Source organism: Lethenteron reissneri, chromosome 16, assembly GCF_015708825.2.
Source record: "Lethenteron reissneri isolate LAM-NWPU_2019-01 chromosome 16, ASM1570882v1, whole genome shotgun sequence".
Classification (NCBI taxonomy): domain Eukaryota; kingdom Metazoa; phylum Chordata; class Hyperoartia; order Petromyzontiformes; family Petromyzontidae; genus Lethenteron; species Lethenteron reissneri.
The window spans coordinates 9,055,732-9,067,499 of record NC_083794.1 but is presented as its reverse complement, the minus strand read 5'-3'; the positions used below and the strand labels follow the sequence as shown (position 1 = coordinate 9,067,499).

The window sequence follows — 11,768 nt, the reverse complement described above, 5'->3', positions numbered from 1 at the left end:
TGTGTTGTTCCCTTCCTACCTGCCTATGTTAGCAGTTATTTTCAACTCTTTGTTACATTCACTCACAGCCTCGATGTGCCCAGTGGCTCTTGCCGATCTCTCTCCAATTTTACATTTACCTGCAAATGTCTTACATTGACATGCTAATCTCTCACGATACAATGGCCTCCCCCACAGCTTTGTCGCCGTGGGTATGGCTCAGCTCTCAGATCTTACATTTACATGCAAATTTCATCTCTAGCCCCGCCCATTTACCCTTGGGCTACACCCATCTCAAACCTTGATAACATCCTGCCTCAGCAGCTCTCCCGCTATATTTTTTCACCTGATGACGATTGCTTGCGTTGCGATCGAAACGTCGTGATAGTTATTATTTTTTCTATCTACATGGCTTTACCAAAAGACCCCCCCCCCCACCCCGTTCTCAGTAATCACGTGTAGTCCCAGGTCAAGTGTTCTCTCGCTCGTTTTGAATGTTTAGTATATACACGAGTTAGATAGAATTCTAGATCTGGGACAGGGTGTGAAGGGATCTGAACATAACCACCTCCAGATTTGAAGCTTTCGTGACTGCAAGGATTCATACTCTTTGGGTTTTTCCAGTAAAGTCACGTAGGTTAAAAAAAACTAATAAATTAAATCACGACCTTTGAGGCTTGTGTTGCCTCCGAAACATCGTGATTTAACTTATGTTTTCTTTTTTAACCTACGTGACTTTACCAAAAAACCAGAGTATAACCACCTCCCTCTACAGATTCTCTGTATTGCCTTTTCTCAGAACAAACCTCTCGTGCACAGCAGGATCGGGTACACAACCGTTATAATTTAGTTTTTATTTCCCAGTGAATGGCATCGACAGCACAAAAAAGGCTTCAGTGGTACAATTTATTGTCAACTAAAAAAATGCACACGTTAACAGCTGATAATTAAACGTACACGCACTGTACAAGAGTAAAAAATAAGACGAAATTGTAAAACATTACGTTTATTAAAAATGATGTAGTATGAAACATTAAAACATGTGTCCACAAATACGTTGCATCGAGTGTGAAAACGAGGGCGCAAATACAAACCATGGCAGGCCTGTGTCAGGATTGCATTTTCTGCCGCATCGGCATTCTCAAAATCTAAACTAAGACTCCGTGCGTTGGTCCGTCTGCTCCACCACCCCACACCCTGACGCCCCCTTTTCAGTCGGGACCATCAGTTAGAGGGGACTCGCAATCATTCGCCACAAATATGCCACAATATTCCAAGCTGGAAACCGGCGAGCGAGCCGGGATGCTCCACGCAGGAAACCCGGGGGTGGTCGTGCCACCGTGAAGTCAGGCTTGAGGAAGGTTCGCTGGCGGCTCAATCAACGACGCCATCTGATACCTTGAAACACACGCAGTAGATGTGTTAAGTCACATGGCTCATCTTCACATGTGTGGTGATAGTGTGCACATTTTTACTTTTTGTACCTTGGTTGCATTGCAAACACTTTTTTGTTCACACATTACTATTGGGATCTGATTTAATCTCATTTCAAGGTATTACGATTTAAGGTAAGAAACGAGTTTGCTTAGGACACATGAAAATCAAACATGCCCATGGCAAGCCCCTCAAACGTAATTTTTTTATCTAGAAATAGCGACAAAGAGATTTATCTATCAATTATTGCATTGAAAAAGCATACAATTTGCTAATAATTTGCAAACACGACATTTTTATGGCATTCACGTTATCAATGCCACCACTTATCTTTACCATGTCAGTGACTGTGCACTGCTGCGAGTTTCCTGTGTCTCGGAGGCCAAATGACAGACGTCTGCCCTTTTAAAATAGGTGCCCGATGAGTACACTACCTTCCAAACATTCACTCGTTTTTAATAATTAATCCACGATTCGCTTTGATTTATAAAACACTGTGGAACGCTCCCAATAAACTGGTAACTTCGCCCTCGTAAATCCACATCCCGCCACCCCCTCACCCCCCCCCAACAAAAGGGCGCAACAGCCGACAACACGAAACCTCGGCACACGCACACCAGCACCACTCACTTGGAACTCTTGTACTTCTCGCGGATGGACTGCTGCGCGTGCGTTGCCGCCCCGACAAACGTCTGGTGCAGGTGCGCCATGCACGGCCTGATGTCCTCCAGCGTGTATCCTGTGAACTCGACCAGGGTGCTGGGCTGTGACACAAAGGGGGGCGGGAGGGGGGGGGGAGCACGCGACAAACGCGACGGCGGTCAAACGACAACGGTCACAGCAACCCTTGCTCACGAGCACCGGCGAGCATCCCGTTTCACACACTGTACGACGTCGTGTACACAGGGCCTCCCCGCCTATACCCGTGTGGGATGCGGGGGGGTTTATTTTACCTTTGCCATGCTGGCAAGTACGAGTTGAAGGTGTCCATTATGGGCGCGGGAGCATAGAAGTACACAACAATGGATTTGTTGCACAGTCCTTACAAGGGCAGCCCCAAAAATCCTCCAGCCAATGACCACGCCTTAAACTTTAAGTGGCAGACTTTTATTGGAACTCTAGTTGATAATAACGTCAGGAAATTGAGGAATTTAAGAGGACAGTCCTTAGGACCAATTACCAAAAAAAAGTGGTAAATACAACCCGTCATAAGTCACAGATTGTAATGTACGAGAGGGTAGCTGGGTCTATAGTCTATAGACCCAGCTACCCTCTCGTATGTGACTTTTTGCAACGAAAATGCGGGGATTATGAAATCATGCAAGCCCGCATATTTTGCGCGCGGAAAACTGCAATTTATGCGGCGAAAGTGCGGCGTATTTGAAAAAACGCGCCCCCCGCATAAATATGCGGACTTTGGCTGATTTTGCGTGGAATCTTGCGATCGCATAATCGCGTTTTTCTGGAGGGACTGTATAGAGGCCAGACAATGGGGAGGGGGGGGGGTGGCTTGACTATTGCACCTACAAATTAGGGCAAGGAAAAATAGAACCACAACTTTCCTGCTGCAGTCCTTTCATCCGGTCCTTACCCACAAGCCGCCAGAGATGGTGTAGTTGGCCAGTGTGAATGCAGCCGCAGCCAGCAGCGAGGGGAGGTACTGCAGGTATGGATCCACCTCCAGCAAGCTCATCTCCGCCAGGTACTGCAGGACGCACAACGCCAGCGACAATTTACATTTTGCTTGTGCACAAAATACGCGAATAAATTAACCAGACTGAAATGACCTCATGTAATTCTGCTTGTTGGTGCACCACAACATTCAACAAACTTGCGCAGAGAGAGAGTGATATAATCCCGAGTTCACCCTTAACCAGGACTTGAACTTGCAACTTTTTGATCTACTACACATGGCATCACTTCATCACCCAGCACTACCCCATATTGGAAGCAAAACCCCTTAAGACAAGATAGAAACTATAAAAAATATTTCCTAGACAGAGGGTATTAATAGAACATTAATATAAATGATATTGATTTATTGTAACAGGTTATCACTCGGCTTATAACTTGACAACCTAAAGTAGTACGTAGATAAGCAACTAATCGCATGTTTAAGCGACATTTTTTAGGACATAACTCATCTAGAGTGGGCAGACATTTATTGGATTAATTCGTTTCAATTACTTACAAGACAACTATAGTTAACTTTGACCACGCAAAAAATGTGTGCTGGATTAAAAATCGTGAGCGGGACATTTACCATTGATGAGTAATAGCGATCATTACAGGCAACAATCAGCAAATCTCACTCACAAAACGAAATGCTAGCAAGCATTGGGGTAAGGCAATCACATTCTAGATTTGAAGCTTTCGTGACTGCAAGGATTCATATTCTTAGGTTTTTTCGGTAAAGTCACGTAGAGAAATCGTTTTTAATTAATTATTATTATTACTTTTTTTACCTACGTGACTTTACCGAAAAAAACCTAAGAATAAGGCAATCACACCCCGCTCTTAATTCAAGGACCAAAAACAGGACAAGGCCATGTACACCGTAAACAACAGCCCGGCAAAACAGCACCACACGGGTGACGTCCAAAGCTAGCGATGAACACCAAATTAAGAGAAAACCTCCCAGGTGCTCACCATGGCGAGGCCTTTTGTGCGACCGCAGGCTCCGCCGTGCTTCAGGTACTGTGTGAGGAACTGCATGATGGTGGGGCTGGCCACCTCGAACGACAGCACCCTGAGGATGAGGTGCTCCATGCGCAGCACCTGCTTCTTGGTGTAGGTGTCATCGGTGATGAACACAAACTCGCTCACCTCAGGCGGGTAGATCTCCTCAAATTTTCTGCAAGATAGAAGGAGACGCTTAGAACCTTTGGCGATTACTTAGGGCTCAATACAAGTGACAATCAGCCATGAGGTAAAGCTGCTAATGGGTCCCCCATAATGTAAAGCAGCGGTCGGGAACCTATGGCTCGCGAGCCATATATGGCTCTTCCAGTGACGGCATATGGCTCCCAGACAATTTTGAATTGAAAAAAATAAAATTAAAATAAAAATCAGTTTGGAACTGATTTTAAAATACTTGTGATATTGCTTAATAATACTGTGTTATTTTAAAGTAAACAGAAATTAGTTTTGAAGATAAATTTCACGGGTCACGCCTGCACGAAGCTCAACCTCACCACGTATGAACCAGACTACAAGGCCATCAGCAAAACCATGCAGCACCAGAAGTCGCCTCAAAAGTAAGACATATTTAATTTATTATACGTTAAAAATACTATATGGCTCTCAATGAAATATATTTAGAAATATTTGGCTTTTATGGCTCTCCCAGTCAAAAAGGTTCCCGACCCCTGATGTAAAGGCATGCCCTCTAAATGAAGCTCCCAAAGACAAATGGCAGCAGTGAACATTGATGACCATACTCTACTGATGTGTGCTAATAAGGACGACACCAGTCCACAGTTTATCTTCCTCACTGACATGTCAGTCACATTTACTCAATGTATTCATTGGCGACTGAAGATAAGATGGCCACAATGCAGTTCTTCTGAATTGGTTTCGGGAATGCGCAAGGCTTAGAGCTCTTGTACACGCGATGCACATCTTTGTGTTAAAAAGTTAATGATTTGAATTCCTCAGAAATTCAAAGCACCTCCTATCACATCAACAATTCCAAAGCCCTGCTGTGCCCGTTTGGCAAGGTTGGATACGTACGGTGCAAAATAATTTCAACATACATACACAAAGGGGTATGCAGCACTGGCCTGAGTGTGCATTAGTTTGCCAGTAGGGAGCAGTAACAAGAAAAAAACAAGGTGAGCACACTGAAAATTCTGAATTTGTATCCTACATTTCCCCAAGCTAAGACAACCGCTCCACGACTCCCTCCTATTCATCTGCATTGAGAGTTTAACGATGCATTAAACTAATAGTGATTCTTAAGCTCAGAATAAACACCAAATCAGGTATGTAGGAATTAACACATTTCAATGCCCGTGTTTAGTCTAACAGCAACAATTGACCCCTGCAAGCCATTAATGGCCAGCACATTTGCCACAAAGTTAAAATAATCGTGACGCTAAATGGGGGGAAATTTATTTAATTGCCATGAGCAGTAAATTATTACACCAAATATGGCAACCCAATGAATGTGTAAATCAATAAACATCGCAACCAACCAATTCAATGGTTCTTTAACCAGGCAGAGCAATTTGAGCATCATTAGGACTTTTTAATTAGCATCCTGGGTTTTTAATTATAGACTTAATTTTTACTTGGCCAATTCTTAAATTCAGGCCTTTAAAATCCCCGTGTTTCATTTGAACCTTACTTTCATGCCTTTGATGCACTGCCGTGATGTGTTTACGTGCGCAATGTGACAAGCGGCGTGAGTCCAGAGCCGAATTTTAATTAATATCCTTTGTAGTCGCGCACAGCCATTACACGGGTATTTGAAGCGTTCCCCTAGCCAACCCTGCTGAATCACGCTTTCATTTTAGATTTCCCCGATTGCCTCCCAAAATCTCTTTCATCCCCCTTCTGCACCCTCCTCTCCCACTCTGCTCATGTCCCACCCACAAACCGTCTACAGACACTCCTGTGCAGCACAGGCTACCAATTGTATAAGCGTGAGCTCTCAACGCTTCTCTACAACTCACAACAAACATGGGATATATGTGTAGTGCACCAAGCTACTTGTGGATGTGCTCACCTTGGGGTCACAGCACTACATTATAAAAACATTTGATCCTAATTAATGGAAGGAATGCTTCTATGGCCATTTTTAATGCAGTAACTCGTTACCAAGTTCAGACCGCAAAAACTCGGTACAAGGAATAGTAGGGCATCCAATGAGTCACCCGAATCAGGAAATGATGAATCGTCACAATTCAGGGTCTCGTCCTTAGGTCTGTAAAATAACTTGTTCCATTAGCCTAACCGTAAATATCGTTTGTACATAGTGACCGTAGGAATAGATTGTAAAGAATCGTTGTAATCGATCGTCAATGGATTCTGATCGGCGGAAAAAATTGTCACGTGCAACACGGGAGGGCCCTCTGAGCCACAAAGGTTGGAGAGCGGACACACTTACGCGGCGAGGTACATCGCAGCTGTGCCGACGAGCTGCAGTTTGCCACGAAGCACCGACATGGAGGAGAGGAAGCGGTCGATGTAGTTGACGGCGAGGTAGAGCGTCTCGCTGTGCAATTTGTACTCCTCCACCACCTCAACCAGCCAGTCCACCAGGATAGAGCGCATGCTGGTCGTGATGTCTGGCTGCTTCCGCATGTAGCCGGCCTTCGGTCTGCAGCGCAGCTGTAGGCAGAGAACAGCGCAACACAAAAAGTAAAAAAAAATTTAATTGAAATAACCAACTTTGGAGTAGACCTTTAAAAGTGATCACATTTGGACTCTAGAAATGAGATGGTCAGGTGGCTCAAAGGTCAGTGCACCAAGCTGACACTGTTGAAATCCAGGGTTCATATTCTGGCAGTTGCCTATAGGTGTAGCAAGTAGACATCTAAGTCCGGTCACCAATGGGTTGTACAAAAGAAACACCACACAAAACTTGGTTCTACACTACAATGTGGTCAAATTCCAGCTATGACAATTAAAAGGTAAAATGTCACTTTAAATATCATTCGTTTTGTTTTCTGTCAGCCAGCTGTTCTCACATGACCTCTGTAATTACTAATAGCTACATTCACAACGATATATTTGGCAGATTCAATTTCCAAGGGCTAACAGTTTTTTCACTGGTATTCCATGCAAATAAGATATCAATAGCAGGATATGCAAAAATGTGCACGACTCAGTGGATGTGGCCACTCACTGGAAGGTGAACTGCTTTCCGCGAGAATATCAAAATTCATCGAGACTCCTGATGTGACACCAATTTCACGAACTGTAACATTGAGCTATAAGAGCAAAATGTTAACCCAGGCTTGTCCACCGCTACGTATGGCATATCTGTTTCGCTCTTGTAATAAATGGTAGCGTTTTACGTAAAGGCTTAATCAACTGAATTTAATGCAGCTCGATTAACCACCTACCGAATGCCATCCCAGACTAACAAATGCCAACAAACCGCCACGCACGCACACACACATCAGCGACCCGCACCTCCGCTTGCTGCAGGTGCTGGTAGATCTCCTTGCCGTACGTCCCCACAACGAGGTCGTCCAACGTCGGCGAGTCTGGGCTCTCAGTGGAAGAGGAGTCGAGGACCATTGGGGAACCTGCGACACCAAGGCAGTGACTCATCAGTACAACGTGCTCGCTAACATGACCAGGGCAATGTAATATTACTAAATCAAATAACGACGTATGGCCACCGTGTATTTCAACCGATAAGCACCCAGATTTTTTTTTAATATTTTATATTAAAATAAAATATACATGCACCACAATAAATGGACCACCGTGCAGGTCATAGCAGTTATGACCATACGTCATCCATGAGTGAATTGTCAAAAAGCCCTTACAAATTGAGCACCTCATTTTCCATTGTTATAACACTTTAACGACTACACATTGTAACGGAACACCTATAATATAACATAGAACTTCCGAGTTTGTCAACACTGGCGTTGCCACCAACACCCACAGCAACCACAACCCTTGCCACAATATATAAAGGGGGCAACACATCAATGGAACCACGTACTTTCATCCATGGACACGTCGAGGGAGATCCCGCGGGAGCCAGTGGACATAGACAGCGTGGCCAGGGGCTGCCTCACGCCCAAGGCCATCACGGAGGCCGGCAGGGCAGTCCGCTCTATCGGGGCGGCTGACGTTTTCGTGGTGACGGCGGAAACCCAACTGCCCAGCCGGGCCCCGTCCGTCACGTCAGTCCCACTCGCGCCATCGTCCTCGTGTATTGTGAAAGCCTGGGACTCCTTCCGCTTGCATGCCACCGGCTTCGACGGCACCAGGTTCTCGTCAATGATACTGAACATGGAGCTCGTCCCACCCTGCACAGTAAACCAACGGGGAGCGGCGATGTTAAATATGATTACAGCAGGTACACCACACACACACTGGAGTTTCCTTCTGGTTGGAGAACTCCACTTGTTACACAGTTCAAAATTGCCCGGTTTGTCACATTGTACATCTATTTTTGCCACATCCACTGCTGGATGAAGGCCTCCCGAGAACATGTGGGTCGTGGGGTTATTTTTCCAGGGTTATGGTGCCTTCCAGAGTAGCACTCTGTAATTGGAGAGAATTTGTCATCCGTAGATAATTACTGAGACTTGAAATGTGAACACTTGCATATAAACTGCATTTTGGACGTACATTTGCATCCTATTTGCCAAGCAAGGTAAGTTTTAATGTGTATACATTGGCTTTTAACATTATTTGTATCCAAATACAGCACATTGGCATTACAGTGAATTGGGAAACTTAGGATTTACAAGTGCTTCCTTAAGGTGAACATTACTGCTGCTAGAAAAATATATTGTAGCCAATAAGAATTGGTGTTCGAGGCCATGAGCCATTTTAATGGCCCATCCATATAACCATATGAGTGCATGGCGTTGGGAAGGAATGGGGCTTTCGATTGGATGCAGAAATATTTTTCAGAACAGCATTGGGTGGACGGGTAAAGCGAGGGTAACTAAAATATTTAGCAATCCATGTCCCAGAATAGAAGAAAATTGAAATGGCCAACGAGGTGTGGACACCATTTAAGTGACCATTTCCCCCCAAAAATAACTTTATAGCTCATCGGATTGCTTCAGTATAAATAAATATTCTGATTTAAATATAGATTTTTAATTAAGTTGTAAACCTGGCACAATTTACAATTATTTAAAAAACTATGTAAAAACGAGCTTTTGTTAACTATAATCCTTCATCCAGCAGAGGATTAAAACGGCTGTTAAGTTGCCAATACAGTAATTAAGGTATTAACGGACAGAGAGGGAGTTACTTTACCATACTTCACCACAGTGAATTGTACAAAGGGCTGTAAAATATAACATCTCATTGACCTTATTAAGATTTGGGGCCAAAAACGCGTTCTCCTATGTAAAAGCTAAATATTTTATCGACACTTCATTAACATCGATTGAAAAACATACGTTACTTGGAAGTGTAAAATTTATTTTCAAAATATATACCCGTATATTAAACGGTCATTAAAGGGACACGTGAAGTCGCGTGTTATGTGTTATATAATAAGTGACAATAGGAGCTGAACGGTGGGGGGGGGGAAACAGTTGCACCCAGGCAGCCGCATTTTTCAAAAATGCATTAGGCGCATTTTTGTGTTTCAAACGCTGTGGGCGCAGTTTCTCTCTGTCAAACAATACTTCCAAAAAAACACATCCAAGAGACTCTCCTTCCCCATGCCCACCGAAGGGTTTATTATTAAGAAGTTAGCCTATTAAAGTCCGATATAAAACGAGCCCCAACAATTTCCAAATAGTATTTAGATTTGAATGGAGTGGCGCGGGGGGTGGAAGGCGCATTCTCAACGGCCACTGTGGCGCCCGAATGGCGGTAACGCAAATTGGCTCGCTCACCAATCGCGAAAGAAAAATATCACAACTCGTTCCATCGCTACTCTTGCTTGTATAGATACACACAGATCTTAAAAACGGATGGTGTCTCTCGCCACGTCTTCACGAAAAGACGTGGCCGATCGTTGCAGCAAAGATGAAATTGGCGCGCCGTAAAATGGCGGGCAAGCGCGGAGCGAGAGCTTCGTGTGGATTTTGCGACCGCGTAAAACAACAACATTCCCTCCTAAAACATCGCAAACGACGATGCACACACACACACACAACAAAACACACGTACATCACACGGTCAAACTCGGCAACAGCACGAGCAATCGTGCGATGCGACTCAAACACCGTGGTGATGGTGGCGATGATGATAATGGGGGTTGCGCGCGTAATCGATGAAGGTCAACCGCGGGACTAAATAATGTGTCCGTGGGAACTCGGGTCACGAAATAAGTTGAAAACTATCGGGGGAAGAAGCTAAAGAGTGAATTAAGGGGGTCCCTGGATGGGGTAGCAGATGGGGGTTTTTGTAACCTGGGAATGCATTAAACGAATGTCTCGTTAGAAGCGGCGCGATTTCAAAAGATACCCACCGAGACAGCGGCTGCTACGTATTAATGTTTGGGGGGGTCCCCCCCCATGAAGATAATTCAATATAAGGGGGGGGGTTATCCCTGGTATGGGCCACAGAGGGGTAAAAGGATCCCTGTAAGGGGTACGTGGATGGGGTGGAGGATGGGAAAGGTTTGAAGAGATCTCAGGCGAGGCCATGGTAGGCCCCTGGCTGGAAAAGGTGGCACACGTAAGGGACAAGAGTCCTCGGGATAACGAAGTGGTGGTGAATAGGATCAGAAAGAAATGAACACATGCAACTCATAGTAAGAATAGGGGGAAATTCATCGGGAGTTTTAACACGGAGAGGGCCGTTTCACAAGCCAGTCCAAGCAGAGCTAATGATGGGGGTGTTGGAATGAACCTGATTGCGGTAGAGAAGCCTCCCTTGTTAGAACGAAAGGCGAAGAAGAGGCAAGAGATGGGGATTCAGAGATAATAGTCGCAGCCAAGAGTGGAAGAGGGTCCCCACGAGGTAGGGCGAAACAAAGCGAAAGAGAACCACGCAAGCACGAAGCATGGCCACCTCGCCATGCCCCACCACCACCACCACCATCAACTCCGCACACAGAATACAAACCTGCGTCTTCTTGGCCGCCCGTAGAGGCTGGACCCGGCCCTGGGCATTGATGTTCTGCGTGTTGAAGGCGCTGTGGTGGTTCAGGTTTCCCTAAGGCCATCCTCTTGCCGCCCATCACGGGAACGAACGAGCCGGAGGGCCCGGTCAAGTTTTCGTTGGTCGCTACTCCTCCACGGTTCACGTTCTCCAGGTCGCCCTCGTCCAGCATCGTCGTCTCTTTTTCAACAAATCCTCAAACAAAACTATCGAATAAACCAACCCACACACAGCAGTTAAGCACTGCTGCTGCTGCTGGTGCTGCTGGTGCGAGCCAACCAACGGATCTTTACCGACCGAGCGCTTCTTGCCCTACGGCCTGAACCTCACTAATCACAGTCTTATAAATACACGTGCGCGTTTTATTTTTTAAAACTCTTAATAATTCTCGCCCTGCGACAAGCTAAGACACTGCTGCGGTGTGCTTCTTGCAACAAAACGGTCCAGTCGGATGGTAGTTGTTGTTGTTGGTGGTTTAAGATGCTGCCGCCGCTGCCGTTGTTGCTGTTACCGCTGCGAGCGGCAAACCACGCGGGCGACTCCAGGAAGTGACTGAACCCTCCTCGCCGCCCTGCCGATTCAAGTCTTCC

At 45.4% G+C, this 11,768-nt stretch overlaps 1 protein-coding gene across 1 annotated transcript; it reads right to left on the bottom strand.

Moving 5' to 3' along the window:
- Positions 1-871: 871 nt before the first annotated feature.
- On the bottom strand, positions 872-11,757 carry CCNA2 (cyclin A2). The gene is given in 9 exon segments (XM_061552340.1): positions 872-1,377; positions 2,044-2,177; positions 3,005-3,118; positions 4,063-4,267; positions 6,524-6,747; positions 7,555-7,670; positions 8,099-8,408; positions 11,143-11,229; positions 11,231-11,757. Coding segments are annotated over 9 exon segments (1,362 nt in total). The 5' UTR covers positions 11,351-11,757; the 3' UTR covers positions 872-1,325.
- Positions 11,758-11,768: the final 11 nt, after the last annotated feature.